Genomic DNA, 15733 nt, shown 5'->3' with positions numbered 1-15733 from the left:
GTGCACAGCAGCATGGGGCTGGTCTCCCCACGGGAGAGGCACGGGCGGGGGGGCCGGGGGAGTGGTGTGGAAAAGCAACCCAAAGTGGTTATTGTCTTCTGTACATCGTCTCTTCCTTCCATTCCTTCATGACTCCCAACCAGACCCTCAGTATGACCACCAGCTGTTCCCAAGCAGTATCTCCAACCCCAGTGCTTTTCCTTGCTGCCTAGCAGACTTTGTGACACGATGTCAGACTGACCCAGGCCCAGTGCCCCTACTGGGGGTGACTGGATTCTTGAGGTGATTTCTGTGTTGAGCTAAACCCCAGACATCCGTTTTTTACTTAGCTCTGAATTCTCACCACCCTGAACAGCAGCATACAGATGGTTCCAGAGCCCTACATGCAGCTTTCTTACCTTTTGTTCTGGATAAAAGATCACAAGTGTGGTGTCCATCGTACTCAGGCTATGAATCAGAGTTTTTGTTCTGCTTTTGCTGAAGGGTAATTGGAATTATTCAGCACTTTGGTGTTTTAGAACAGCAAGCAGGGCTCCTCCTTTCCTCAGTTCCACCCAAGATAGCAACTTCCACAAGTACCCCCCCCCCACACACACACACACAGTTGGCACTTCAGACAAAGTCTTTTTTTTTTTACTTTTTTCTTTTTGGCCATACTGCGCAGCATGCGGGACCTTAGTTCCCCAACCAGGGATCGAACCCGTGCCCCCTGCAGTGGAAGCACAGAGTCTTAACCACTGGACCGCCAGGGAAGTCCCAGGCAAAGTCTTCCTGATGAGTCTTAGATCTCCTTCCTGAGAGCACAGGGACCAAACACCCATGATTTCAGGAGATGCTAGTTAATTTCATTCTTTACTTTTGTGTTGCAAGTGAGAGTTATCCTGGGTTGTCATTGGTCACCATTGGGGAGGAGGGTGATGGGGAAAGGCAAGCAGCCCGAGCTCCTCCCCTCACCTTCTGGCTCCCCCATAGATTTGTAGAAGAAATGTCACAGCCTGCTTTCTGTTCTCCTCCATGTAAGGCACTTCTGCCCCTCCACAGTTTACCTGCCTGCCTGTCCTTCCTTAACTGCAAGACTCCAGGACCAGTGCCTTGCCTCCAGCCTCATCCCCCATTCTCCCGGGTGCTGGGTTTGCTCCCCTCTGTCCTCTAGTTGTCCTGATTAGGCTTTTAATACCCACTGATGGACCATCTACTCCTTCTTGTCTGGTCCTCGATTTGGGGCTCCCCTTGGGACTTGGCTTATCCCTCTCAGCCTGAATATTCCTTCCGCGAATTCAGCCACACTAGACTTGGGATCCATGCCTGGCTAGTCAACCCTCGTGTTTGCAGCGTGTTCAGGCCCTGCCTCTGGTCCTGGGTTCTTGTCTTCCTTAGCCGAACGTGGTCCTCCTCCACCCACATCCCCAGGGGGGACAGCACTCCTCCCTACTCCCCACCTCCTTCCTTCTCAGACTGCCCGCTCGCCGTTATGCATTTCAGATGGAATATCATCTCCATTGTACCATTTACTTTTCGTTTATTTTTTTTTTAAACGTGGTGCTAAAACCTTATGAACCTAAAGTAGAAATTGCAACAGAATGTGTCACCAGGAATAACTGGAAAACACACAGTTGTATTACTCCAGACATGTTTGGGAAATTCCAAAGTCATTCCTTTGGCCTAGTGTGAAAATTCTGAGTTTTGCTTTGCCAAGTTTTATTGGGTTTGAAATCATTGTTTTGTTTGAATAACCACAAAGTTCCAGGTCAGATCAGCTTTACCTCCTTCACAGGATATCCTGCCCTAGTCCTGCCCTGTCACCCCTCCTTTCCCCCCACCCCCCACCAATATAATCAGCTTCCTGTTATTGGCATAGTTCATGGTTTCTTTTATTCTCCAGGATAACTTTAAAGTTGAAGTACTTCACATTATTTAATCCTGGACATAATAATTTGCAGACTTTGAGGCTTCATAGCTAAAGAGCGTTCTGGATGGATCTTTGGTTCAGAAAAACAGTGTCTGTTGTTGATATTAATGCCTTTCCTCCTTGCAGATGCTATGAGGGCACCACTTGCATTCTCTGTAGGGAGGACTTGGCAGCTTTTATGCTCTGCTGGCTTTGCCTTCTCCACCTTGGCCCAGGTTTTAGCCATAGGGGATATTTTCAAGGCTGTGGAATTGGCCTGGTCACCATGGAAAAAAAAAAAGAGAGAGAGAGAGAGAGAGAGAGAGAGAAAGGCTTGACAGTCCAGGAATCCAGGAAGAGCCAGTGATGTGAGCTACCCACCACCCGCGCCCCCACCCCCACCCCAGGCCTCTCCTGGCCCTTTCCTGGAGCCCCAGGAAGAACTGAGGGTCACATTGCAGCGTTCTCATGTGGCCGCCTCTACCCAAGCCCCCAGTCCCTGGGTACTTCCTCTTTCCCCTCTCTCGTGAGTCCTCTTGTTCCTAAAGCCAGCACCACAATTTAAGCTTTCTGTTGGGTTTGCCTGTGAGCTCTGTCCCACAGCTGCCTGGAATGTCCTAGGGCAGGAGGTGACTCCCACTGTGCTGGGGACTCACTGGATGCTGAGTAAGTTCTCAGTGATTGGCTGCTGAGTGTATTGGGTTTTCCTCATCCTCCTTCCCTCCCTTGAAGTTTGGAGAGCTTTGGCTGGCCTGGTGCAACTCAGTGCCTTTGCATTAAGATCCAAATAAAATAATAGGTGGCATTTATTTAGGTATAATGAGGCTCCAGGTACTGTGCCGAGCCCTTTAAATTATTTATAATTCTCATCACAACCTCATGAGGTTATCGTCATCCCCAGTTTACAGACAAGGAGACTGAGACTGAGGGGGCTTTTAAATGGTCACCCAGCAAAGCCAGTGTGTGTACCCAGGTCTGCCTGCCGCTGGAGCCCCTCTCCTAGATGACTGCCCTGGCCTTCCACAAATGGCCACGCCAGCCCAGCCCACAATTTGACGTCTTTGCATTGTCACAAAGAATATTCGCTCCCCGTTTCCTGGCTGACTTCCACACGCTTAGTCCAGGAGGCGGACCTGAGAGTGAAAGGCTCTGCAGCCTTCATTCAAGCATTTGAAATGCTGCTTCCATCGCCTTAATGCACCAAGATGCATAAAGTACTGCAAGTAACTGAATCAAGTGAGAACTGTTTCTGTTTAAGGCAGAAGAAAGCAGATTGCCTGGCCCCTGGGGATAAAGGACCTTCATTAACTTGATTGGGACCTGGGGGTTGGGATGAGCCGTGCTGACCTAATGAATTTAGCTGGTCACCCTGTTTTCACTTAGAAACCAAGCCTTCAGTTAGACTGTCCTGGAGTGTGGTCAGAAGGATTTTCTTCCTGTAACTGTAAGGGTGAAAATAATTATTTGTTCCACAGCTGCATTGTGTCACTCTCTTCTTTGTTCCGTTTGATTAAATTTGTGTAAAGGAAGAGAATCTCTGTGGCCATCAGTGTTGAATAAATTGCTGGGTTGACCCTTTAGCCAATTAAAACATTTATTGAGCAGTTGCTGTTTAACCAGCCTTAGGCAAGGTACTGTGGAGAAGATCAGTATAAAACATGGTCTCCAACCTCAAAGGATTTACATTCTATTTAAGGAAAGACGAAATGACTAGTAGAGAGACGTGTTGGAAACACGGGCGTGGCAGTAGTGGTTGAGTGTTTGGGGTCTGGAGCCAGACTCCCTTGGCTCAAATTCCAGTTCCACCATTTACATGCATCCTCTGGCATATCGTTTTACCTCTGTTCAGTTTTCTCATCTGTAGAACAGGACCGTTATTAGTATCTGCCTCGTATGTGTAAAGCACTTAGCGTGACGCCTGACACTTAGCAAGCACTCAATATATGTTTAGCTATTGTGGGAGCTACTATTGTCAAGCATTAAACTGTTGTTTATAGCACTGATTCCCAAGAGCACTGGTGAGAACGATGAAGGCTGGAGTAGTCACAGGTGACTTGATGAGGCAGGTGGGACTTGAGCTTAGCAGGCTTTAGCTAAGCAGGCGGAGGGAGAGATGACATTTAGGGTATGTTAATGTAGAAGAGGCAAGTTCACAGTTATGCGGAGTGCAGGGTACAGGTTACGGGAAAGCAAACTAGGCTAGAGTAACTGTGTGTTTGGGGCAGCAAGAACCAAAGTTGAATAGATATGTGGGTCCTAGAAAACTGGGTGGGGGACTCTGGCTTAAGGCAGTAGGGAACACACTGTATGGTTGCCAGGGAGGTAGGTGTGGACATTAGGAAGCTGAGGTTTAAAAGGATTAATTGGAAAGACAATGAGCTGAAGGCAGGGCACCATGGCTGGAGGACCAGAGGGATGAGGTCCCAAATCAGGTTTTGGCAGAGAACTTAAACAGGAAAGGGAAAGTTTGAGAGACTCGTCAGAGAGGGAAACAAGAGGCCTTGTTGATGGATTGGATATTGGGTTTTAGGAGAGGGAGAAGTCCCAACCAGCTTTCAGGTTTTTCACCTTGAAGCCTGGTAGACTAGGAATCTGACCCCCAGAACAGGGATAGTAGAAAGGAACTCCATTTGCATCCTAGAATATTAAAGTGAGAATCAACTTTGTCAGTCATGTAGTCAGATTTTCCACCTACAAGAATTTCTTTTATAACAAACTGTCTTATTCATAGTAAAATGATTTAATGAAAAATAAATTTAGATTTGTAGTTGCCACCTTTGAGATAAAGGCAGGACATCCTAGAGGCTTTGTCCCTTAGACGTTTGCAAATTGAGAACCAAGACTTCAGATGAAAGACAGAGTCTGTCCAGTGTTTCCCGCCCAGTTCACACAGAGATGCCGGGCAGGGTTAGTCATGAGAGCGGGCATGTTCCCCCCGGGAATCAGCAGAGAGAAGGGTCTACAGCACTTAGGCCTCTAACACACTTGGAATTAGTGAGAGGGAGACTGAGGAAAAGCCTACAGCAGAGACAAGAGAAATGCCTAGAAAGAAAGGAAAAGCGTCAGGGAAGAATAAACTCAGAAAAGATCATTCATTTCTCGTAGAAATGTTTGAGCTTTACAGAGTGTTGGAGTATGCTAAGTAAGTTTCACTCCTTTGTTTCTGAGATGATTTGCACTACCCAAATGTGAAAAGTCTGCTAAACAGCACAGATGTGACTAGAGCCACAAGTTAAATAAACACGATGGCAGAAGTGACAATAGGCACATCATCTACCCCAGGGGCCCCCAACCCCCAGACCGGTATCAGTCTGCGTCCTGTTAGGAACCGGACCGCACAGCAGGAGGTGAGCAGCGGGCAAGCGAGCGAAGCTTCATCTGCCGCTCCCCCATCGCTGGCGTTGCTGCCTGAACCATCCCCCCTCCCCCACCCCAGTCCGTGGAAAAATTGTCTTCCACGAAACTGGTCCCTGGTGCCAAAAATGTTGGGGACCGCTGATCTACCTAATTGCTAATAGACACCCACAGGCCTTGAAATGTCATGATGCTTTTCAAGAGTTTTGAAAAGTCAAAATGCTTTTCACGTTCTGGCTCATCACAGATCATTCTCTAGGTAATAACGCGTTATTTCCATGTTTTAAAGACAAGGAGAGGGTGAGGTAGAGGATGCTCACAGGCCGCAGTGGCTCCCCAGCACACCCAGGTGGGATCCGGAGTCCTTAGTGTGACTTGAAGAACCCACAAAATCTGTGCTTGTAGCCCATTTTATTCTTCTTTATAGCACTTGTCGCTGTCTGACATATATAATGGCCATTCGTTTATTTTATCTCCTTCCCAAGCTAGCCTGCAGGCCCCCTGAGAGCAGGAGGTTGCATTCACTATGGTAGCCCCAGCACTAAGGACCACACCAGGCACATAGGAAACTCCAGAAATACTTACGGTAGGAAGAGAGAGAACAAAACCAGTCCAGCAGGGGTGGGATCTTTTGTTGTCTTGTGGACAAACTTTGATAACTGAATAAATCCACAGCTCTCTCCTTTCTCTTACTTAAAACGTGGATGGTTGTTAACCTTACTCTAAAGAAGACCAGTGAGGTGGAATGATTGCTATCCAGTCACCTGCTTCCATCCCAGTCTGTTAAAAAACAAAAAAGGATTTTCCACTTTGTTTGGCTGTGAATGCTCCAAGGCCTCTGGCCACCTTGTCTTTCTGCGGCTCTTACCCCCCAGCTTCAGCCCCAGGCCCCTCAGAGAGCCAAGTCCAGGATTCCCACCACCTCAGACAGGCTCACTCAGACCCAAAGGGGTTCTGAACACCCTTCATCTGGCACTAAAATCAGGGTTTTTCCAGGTGTTTTTAAGTTTCATTAGTGTGTGACAGATGCTTTTCTACTGTAGTTGACAGTTGTCAAACACGTAAAAGCGCATCCAGATGGTTATAGACAGCGACACTGGTCACTGAGGACAAGGCGAGGACTCGCCAGAGAGCAGGGAACTGATAATAAGCCCCATAAGGAACCGAGGTTGTTCAGCCTGGAAGGGAAGGCCCGGTGGCCTACCAGTGTCCAGTCACTCATTGATTCAGCACCCCCTTACCTAGTGCCTTTTGTGCATGAGGCACTGGGCTCAATACTGGAGACATGGTGGCCATCCAGAAAGACACGCACCGGCCCCCGAGGACAGTAGCTATGGAGAAAAACGCACTTCTGACAGCTCACACGCTTACTGCACTTAAATGGTAACAGCCGCAAAGAACCGGACACTCTGGCAGTGCAGAGCTAGGGAAACTGCCCCAGTCTTAGTGCCCGGGCCAGGGTTCCCGTGCCAGAAGCACTTAGGCCGGGAGCAAAGGAGAGCAGGAGTCAACCATGGGGCAGGAGTAGGGTGGGACTTGCGGCAAAGCCAACAGCCTGCCTGGAGGCCCTGCAGCAGGAAGGACGGTCAGAGGAGGTCATGGGGCCAGTGAGGCAACAGAGGAGGTGAGGCTCCGGATAACAGGAGGAGGCTGGGGAGTGGGAAGGAGGGACCAGAGTGTGCATGTGGGCCCAAGTGGAAGGCAGTGCAGGAAGGAGGCAGGTGGCAGGGAGCAAGTGAGGACTGGAGTGCAGGTAGTGAGGATGGAGAGGGACAGACACCTTCAAGGGTGTGAAGTAGACTCAATGTGGACGACGCTAAAGCAGCAGAGGCCGAAGATGACTCCATGAAGATCTGTCGAGCTCGTCTAGGTAGGCTCCGTGCTGCTTACCTGAGTGCACAGTGGAGAACCAGTAGACACGGCATCCAGAAGGAAGATTCTCAGCATTCTGGTGTCCTCACTTAGGCAGCTTCCAAGGCAGCAAACACTGAAAAAGCAGCAGAATCGTGGGGAGGATACATTGTGGATATTGTGTTTGAGAGGCCCTATGAGGTCCCAGTGGAGGCTCTGAGGAGGGAATTGGTTTTACGGGTCAGGAACTCGGGAGGGGAGGTCCTATCAGATGATACAAATGCAGGCATCACTGGAGTCAGGATAGTCGTTGAAGCCACGAGAGTAGAATCTCCCTGTTGGTCACAACGCTGATGCCCACTTGTTTCACATCTCCGGAGACTTTAGAGAAGCAGGCGTGAGGTATCTGTAAGAAATGATTATTTAAAACACTGCTATTTAAATCACAGAAAATGATTTAGCTTGAGGCTAGCTGGTCCTCTTGCTATTCTGGGAGGTAAATGACCAAAGTACAAAGATATTCTACCTGTAGCGTGGTCCCAGGACCTGGGCCCCAATGACAGCACCAAGTCAGGCTTTCAGCAATGAGTTAACCTTGGGAAGTTGGTAAAATCTGTAGACACTGCCTGGAAAACATCGGTGGAAAAGATGCTTTCAAGTCCATACATAAATACATATAGATTATGTGTGGCCTTTGTCTGTTGGCTTAACAGAATCCTAAACTGTTTAATTCAGTAAGAAATAAAAACTAGAGTGATGATAATGTCCGTATTTTTTAGTTCACCTAAACATTGGACGAGCACACTAAGAGTTTCCAGGTCCTTCATAGCCTGTGGCATCAGTGGCACAGATCATCGTACCTGCATCGGCTGCTGTTACTTCCTCCAGTGAAGTACAGAGGAGAGGAAATTGTTTTGGCATCTAATCCCGTTCCCAAACGAGAGAATTTCAGGAAGAGCTAGTTACATGACAACACCAAGTTCATTGTGGTGTAGGTGTCCTGACATTGTCCCCTTTTTTCTACAAATCCATGCCAATTAGAAGACAACTTTGATCCTGGCTTTATGCCTACTGTGATATCTATGAAAAAATCTGAGGGAGGAGAACTTTATTTTGAAGGAAAAGGCAATGTTTACACCTAGGAGGTCCTTCCTTCCAGGCTTCTGAGGTTTCCTAACTTTACCCAAGGAGAGAGCCCATCCAGCCCCCAGCAGGGTGGTATCCTTGGCAACCTTAGGGATGCTGTTCTCAGAGACCGGGATTTGCAGTGTGCAACCACATGGCCATTTGCAGAGACCCCTGCGCAAGCCCCAGGTGAACTCTCCCTGATGTGGAGCTGCATCTGTACCCTCAGGAGGGGAGAAACGAAAATGAGGGGAAATTGAGGTAATGAGATGAGTAGAAGAGTGAGCATTGATTAGTTCTTCTCAGTTGAAACCTCACTTAATCACTAACAGCTTATCAGTGCTTTAATTTAACATTTTGTCTTCCTTGAAACTGTGAGTTATCTTTAGAGAACCTTCTTTTGTCAACAGTGGCTGCTATTTTGGGCCCAAAACAAAGTAGGAGAAATCAGACAAAGACATTCTTCATTTTGTCCCCTCCAAAATGTATTAGGTATAAATACATTGCTTATCTTAGAAAGAAAACTAATGCAAAATAAATTTATGTAAGTAAACTCCTGCTCGCAAGTCAAAGCACATATCTACAAATGATTTCCTATCAGAGATCCATTACAACCTTTGTTTCAACTTATATTTTGAAGGTTTATATATTATAGCTCTTGTTGTAGACGATACAATGAGAAAATAATAAAGCAGACTAGCACAACTGACTGATATATTGATAATTGCTTTTTTTTTTAATCTGAAATTATGAAATTTTCTCTCAGAAAATCCAGAATGACTTTATCCCAATTTTAAACAGTTTACTTTCAGCAACACTCACATCTTGAGCAACGTGGAGTGATTCCAAGAAGGGAAGAAAGGCGTTTTTTGCTTGTCACTTTATTTGCAGGATTTGTGTCTGCACAGTGGAGAAAAATGTTCTATTTGCTTCGGAGACAGACATAGATTTCCAAGCCATTTGGCTCAAGAGATGGTTTAAATAGGAATGAATTTAATATACCTTTAATTCTCTGAAATAAGAGAATTCCAGCTGAGGTTTGGTCCAGGGCAAAGTTGGCTCTCGACACTGAAGAAAATCTGTCACATTAATCCCAGAGGCTCAGAGTCCAAAGCTGCGTGAACAGAATGCTGGAGGATAGGAAGTGTGAGAAGAATGCTTTGAAAGAAACTTTAAAAACAAAATGACTGTTCAGAGAATACCAGACCTTGCAACACTTAAGCAAAGATATAAGTAATTATGCTTGAGAAACATAGCTAATTAAAAATAACTCGATGCATAAAAGGAAGAAAAACTATAGAATAACTTCTCTGTTCCAGTGTTAATGTGAGATGCAATGGAATAAAATAGTAGGATTTTTTTTTTAATTTCATTTCACGGGCATAGAAGAGATGGAGAGGAAAATTATATTGCCAGAAAATGCCAGGGTAGATTTGCTGAAGATGTTATCATGTACTGTATTTAAAACAAAAATCTAATTGCTGTAATTTATCCTAACCTCTGGTTATTAAAACACTGCTAATTCAAAGGTTTTAATCATTTGCCAGTTTTACACATAATGGCTTTTCATAGAAGATACTGTGAAAATTTCTCATTTTGTCAGCCTTCGTATGATATTTTTTTAGGAGTTCCTAAGTAAAACATGCTTTAAACATATAATTTTGTTTACATCACTAATAAAAATTGCCTGTTTAGTTTGTTCAATGAAATATCTGAAACTGCTTTATCATTGTTGAGCCTAATGTGTGAGAGTGCAGGCTGCTGAATCAATTTTAATTCCCCGTATATACATCTCGCTTCAGAAGAAGCAGGGTGGACCCCACCCTTCCTTTTTGATTAGAGAAAGGATTCCTTTAATCGGAGACATTTGAAAGAAAAGATTCTACTCACTTTGGCACAAAATTTGCTTCTTGGTCTTGAGAAATCAGACTCATAAGACAGTCATTGAGATAAAACCACTGTTTAAAAACAAACATTAGATAGTACCCAGTCTGGCTGGTGGGAGAAAGGTAGGGAGGTAAGCAAGGGATCATACAGTGCAGAAGAAAAACCTATCCCAGAATTAAAGGTGGCCACTATCAGGGGAAAGGGTGGAAGGAAGAAAGAGAGTGTATAGGGGAAGTAGACAGAGGCAAAGTCATTTCTCTGCTGTAGATGTAGGAGGCGTTGGGGAAATACAGCCCATCTCAGCATAACACCTGGGCGGCAGTGAATTGTCTCCACCCTGGGAGAAGCGTGGTGGCTTGATCTGGTTTTTATGTACCTCAGTAAGAGCAGACTATGGTCTTACATACTAAAGGATTCTTGAGAGTAGCAGTGTGATTTAATTCTATGTGTATTTATTAAAATATAACTTTATTTGAAAGCAAAAGAAAAAATATATAGTTTCCTAAATCACAAGTTAGCCCTACCTCCATACCAAACCTATGTCTTTCAATAGGTTTGTAGATTCAAGTTTTAAAGGCCAGAACTTTAAGCGGCCTTCAAGCCCAGCCCTTTGATGGGACTTGCTTAAGGTCGCAGAGCCAGAAGCAGACCCCACAGCTGCTCAGTCCTAGTCTGTGTCCTGTCTCCCCTCCTTCCCATCCTCCTCTCTGAACCTGATCCCAGGAAAGCACTTCCACTTGCTCTTCCTTCCCAGCCCCACACCCAGCGCCATGCTCTCTGCCTGACAAGTAACCGGGTGTTCTTCCTGCAGGTGCAAAGTTCCCCATTAAGTGGACAGCCCCCGAAGCAGCCCTGTACGGGAGGTTCACAATCAAGTCTGACGTGTGGTCTTTTGGAATCTTACTTACAGAGCTGGTCACCAAAGGAAGAGTTCCGTACCCAGGTAAGGGCAGGGCACAGCAGAAATGGGCCTGGGTGGATGCTCTCCCAGCACCATTTGGGGAATCTCCCAGCACCATTTGGGGAACCTTCACACTGTTTGCCTTCTAAACCCCATCCTCAGCTTTCTGCCAAGCATGAGTTTGAAGCACATGGACAGGTATTTAGCCAGAGAAAAGCAGAAGTGGGAGCCCCTGTGGTAGGTAGACAAGCAGCCACCGTGAATCGTGTGCCAGGATTAATGCAATTAGTAGCTGGTGAATGCTTCAGCCCGCCCCAGTTCATGGGTTCTCTCCTCTCTCAGTAAGAGTGTGGGTCCCTGGCTCCCAGGGCAGAAGTGTCACTGGCAGAACCTCTGCCCCAATGGAGTTTGCAGACACTTCTGGGAAAGAGGAGAAAAGCCCTCACTGCTTTCTGATTACTCTGTAACACTGACCCAGGGAGTGAACCTGGCAGGAAGATGTCAGGACCTGCCCTCTCTGCAGGCCCCGCTCCAGATGGCCAGAGACAACAGAGGCACACGGGAAACGCAATTGAGAAGCCACTCACTGCGTGTTTCTTGGTTTTGTTTTTTGTGGGGTTTTTTGTTTGGTTGGGTTTTTTTTGGCGGGGGGTGGGGGGGGGGGGTTGGCCATGCCGTGCGCCTTGCAGGATCTCAATTCCCAGACCAGGAATTGAACCCGGCCCACTGTACTGAAAGCCCAGAATCCTAACCACTAGGCCACCAGGGAACTCCCTCACCGCACGTTTCTGAACAGTTAAAATATGCTCTACAAAAGCAAGTATAGTGTAAAGACATTGGAGATTCTTAAGCCCTGGAATTTTTCTGGATTATCAGAGTCATGCTCTCCAAAGAAACCACGGGTTTTAGGTTACTCTCGCTTGAATTCATTAATTTAGACAGATGGTGACATAAAGGATAATCGTGCCATTTTACCTCCACGCTTTAGTGGTTATAGCGCAGGGACGATCTGCTTTCTGAAATGTTAAGGACATATTTTTCAGTTACTGTTGAGTGCAGAAAGAACCTAGCTCCCCATCATTCCCTGCCTAAGAAAGGAGCTTTTAAAAATAAAAAAGCAGCGACAGAAACGATAGTGGAGATTAATGAGGAATTGAGGGCTCTTGCAAATCCTCAGTTTGTAATCGTATCTTTGCAGTCAGAGGAGCCGGCGAGGGCCGATTAATTTGTAATCCCTTTGTTCCCTTTTTATGATTGTTTCTGGTCATCTTGGGAGAATGCAGAGAAGTAAAGAAGATCTCTTTCTGGGTTGGTCGTAGCCTCAGGACTCCTAGGAGAGCCAGGTTGGCACAGAGGCAAAATTGACAAATTCCCTGTCTCTGAAGCACCAGCACTGGGCGGTTAGAGATGCAGGCGGAAGGCAGTTTTATTGATGCTGTGGCGACTGCTGCCCCCGGCACGCACCAAGTGGGCAGCTGCTCTGGGAATAGCCAACTAGCACGGCAGAAAGGGCCGCCCCAGAGGGGCCTGGAGCACAGCACGGGCATTTTTGAATTGCTCCTCAAGGGAGAGAATGTGCAGGTCTCAGGATTTTGAAGATGTGAGGGCACCTCTTTTTTTATTGTCTGAATTTTGAATGAATCTCTTCCTGAGTCCCCCAAGTTTCCAGCCACCCGATGTGTTAAATGCAGCTGTGGGGGAAGGTTAACGTTTTGCGTTTCTGTGAAGCCTTTCCTTCCAGGAAGACAAAGCTGTTTTTTGTTTCTCAGGGTCACACGCAGAAACCAAGACAAAGGGGAGAGGGGGGCGGCAGCCTCAGAGAAGGAAGGCAGGTGTGTGTTTCTGAGGGAGAGTCTTTTGTCACGTTTGGTTTTGGCATAAAGAAAGCGGCCTCACTTTACAACTTAGGCTGGGATTTTCATTCATTCGGCGTAGCGTCAGTAGGTGTGACCGCGCCTGGCGTTTTGCTCGACCTGGGAAATAAATATAAACAAGGCATTCATACTCTCAGCAAGCATTGATGAGAACGGTCCTCAAGCAAGACGCTGTTTTAGTGGCTGGAGCTAGAACAGTGAGCAAAGGAATGAATCCAGTCCCTGCACTCATAGAGCTTGCAAGTCAGATGGATAAAGTGTGCATCAAATCCAGGAAGAAATCAGCCTTTTTTCTTACTTCTCTGTCATTAGAGGAAATCATCTTCGAGGGATGGAGTACTTGAACTCACCCACCGTGGGCCCCCAATCTTAATTCTGATAATGGGGGAGGGGCCCCGATTCAGGTATCTGCATACAGCAGGTCCTGAGAAGGGCCTTTCACTCAGAACCCCGTGAGGATGGCAAAGGAGTTTGACAGGGGAACCAAGTCCACTTTACTGCACGTAGTTACACACTCTGAGCAACTGCTGACATGCCGGGGGCTTTGATAGCCACCCTAATTCTGCGAGGGCGGCAGAGAGAAGGGGCCACGACTGGGAAGCTTCACGGAGAAGAAGGCACGTGGGCTTTCCCCCTCAAGTTGAGGAAGAGGGTCCCAGACAAGGACGGGCATGCAGAAGGGCGCCCGCTCAAGGAGCCGCAGGCTTAGTCTGCGGAGAAGGCCGTGAGGCAGGGGTACCCGGACCAGCAGCTGGAAAGCCTGGCCAGAGCCCACCGTGAGGGGCCTGGTGCTGCCACAGGGAGGCCTGGCCGGTCTGCAGTGGTGGCCAGGGGGCCGTGGCAGCCAGGGCGTGATGGGAGCCACGGAAAGTTGTTCCCTGACCTGCCCCTCGCCGTGGATGCTGCTTGTTTTTGTTCTTTAACACAGCTGTAATCACATTTAATTGGACTTCTGAATCTCACAGTACACTCTTCTTGAGGGATCCCTTTTACAGAGAGGGATTCCAATTATAGGATGATTACCTTAATGAAGAAGAACAACCGCTAAGGAACAGTCATTCAGCTTCACCCATTGTCGCCATGGAAGGAAGGCCCTTCCTGTCCGTGTCCTCGCCGTCTGTTGGTGCGACCCGCGTGGGCAGTATGTGCCGAGGGGCTGCTTCTCCGCTGCCCTGAGTCCTCGTGCCTGTGGACAGCACCCAGGACAGACCCCTAGTCCCCTTCCACCGTGATTTCCATCCTGACTTCTCAATGCAGTTATTTCTCAGGTGGCTAGAGTGTATTTTCAAGTAATTCTTGTTTCAAGAGCAGTAGGTGGAGATACATTTTTCTGAACTCTTTCATACCTGAGAGTGGCTTTCTGTCACCTTCACACACAGGAAAGTTACTTCGGCTGGTGGTGAGGATGGGGGTCAAGGGGGAAGGGAAAGTGACTTCCCCACTGCCCCATGGTGGGCTGTCATCCTCTGGTGCAGTGACCCCCTTTCATAGAATTTCCTGCTTCCGGTCTCTCCCCCTTCCCCTCCCCCACCATTCTATCACTGTCACCACCAGAATTATCCTGGAAAACACAGACCCGCTTATCCTACTCTACTAGTTAACAAGTCCATGGCTCCCCCTTGTCTTCCAGATAAACTCCAGAAGCCTTTGTTTGCATTGTCCTTCATACCTCTTCCCTTCAGTCATTCCACAAATATTTATTGAATACCTACTATAGGCCCCAGGAGTGTAGCTGTGAACCAAAAGACAAAAACTGTCCTCCTGAACTTTTCATGCCTTAGAGGAGAGAGACAATAACACAAATAAGCAAAATGTATTCAGCACTGGCTGGTGGTAATGGGTAAGGAGAGGAATAAAACGGGGTCGGGGATAGAGGGTAGCAAGGGAGGACCTCCCCAGGAAGATGACATCTGAGGAAGCGAGGCTCAGGGTCGATACCTGGGGGAGGAGCCTCCCTTCAGAGGCAACCGGAGCACAGAGGCCCTGAAGAACCGCCACAAGGCCCATGTGTCTAGGGCAGAGGGAGCCAGAGGGCCAGGAGGCCCCAGGCAGATCAGTAGGGTCTTCCTGGGTCACGGTGAGGACTTTTGCTTTTACTGTTAGTGAGATGAGCGACTGATGGGTTTTGAGCGGGCAACGTGACCAGACGTGATTTCTTGCTTGCCGCTTGCCAACACTTCGCACCAAGAGATCTCTCTCAGACACGCAAGTCTCTCTTCTCAGCTCCACTCCCTGCCTCCGAATCCTTCAGAGCCCCGCCCAAACGCCCACCCCCTCCTTTGTGTAGCCTGCTCCATGTCTCTTCCTGGATTGCACCTTCTGCTTGCTTCCATGCCACTGGGTACATCTCTGCTGAAACCCTTGTCTTTGTGTCTCTATTTCCCAGTAGCTCTGAACTCTGAGAAGGGGGCTCCTTTTATGTGTTCCCCATGCCCAGCACAGTGTCTGCCCCATAGTACACTCTCAGGAAGTCTAAGTGAATGCATGGATGCATGCATGGATGCATGCATGGACGGCTATAGGCAGGGGGAGAAAAGATTATGCCTATGAGGCTTTTAAAACAAGACTTTGCCCATAGCCTGCAAAGCCTTTCAGCTCTATTTCATCATCTCCACAAATAAATATAGCATGTTTTTTCCCAGCCACAAAGTAGCCTCTGTCCTCAAAGTTGTTCTGAGAAATTGACCCCGTGATCAGTTCAGACACCATGTCCCAGCACCGTTCTAGGCAGAATGTCCCGGCCATTCAGTGCCCCGGCTCTCAGCTGAACACCTGCTTTGGGAATTTGGCAGGATCTGACAAAGCAGGAACATTCTCTTAAGTGTATCACATTTATTCATCCATTTGAAGCAC

The 15733-nt window shown here is 47.5% G+C and overlaps 1 protein-coding gene across 5 annotated transcripts in view; it reads left to right on the top strand.

Annotated features, from left to right (window-relative positions):
- FYN (FYN proto-oncogene, Src family tyrosine kinase) overlaps window positions 1-15733 on the top strand; it is a 207172-nt gene that overhangs the window by 184690 nt on the left and 6749 nt on the right. For all 5 annotated transcript variants that reach the window (XM_029223384.1, XM_029223386.1, XM_029223387.1 and 2 more), the window contains one exon: window positions 10917-11048. In XM_029223384.1, the coding sequence (XP_029079217.1) occupies window positions 10917-11048 (132 nt within the window). The remainder of the gene's footprint in view (window positions 1-10916; window positions 11049-15733) is intronic.

This window comes from Monodon monoceros, unplaced genomic scaffold (genome assembly GCF_005190385.1).
Source record: "Monodon monoceros isolate NGI ecotype Baffin Bay Population unplaced genomic scaffold, NGI_Narwhal_1 Super_Scaffold_15, whole genome shotgun sequence".
Taxonomy (NCBI): domain Eukaryota; kingdom Metazoa; phylum Chordata; class Mammalia; order Artiodactyla; family Monodontidae; genus Monodon; species Monodon monoceros.
Note: the sequence above shows the minus strand (reverse complement) of the source record. Positions and strands in the feature narration are given on the sequence as shown.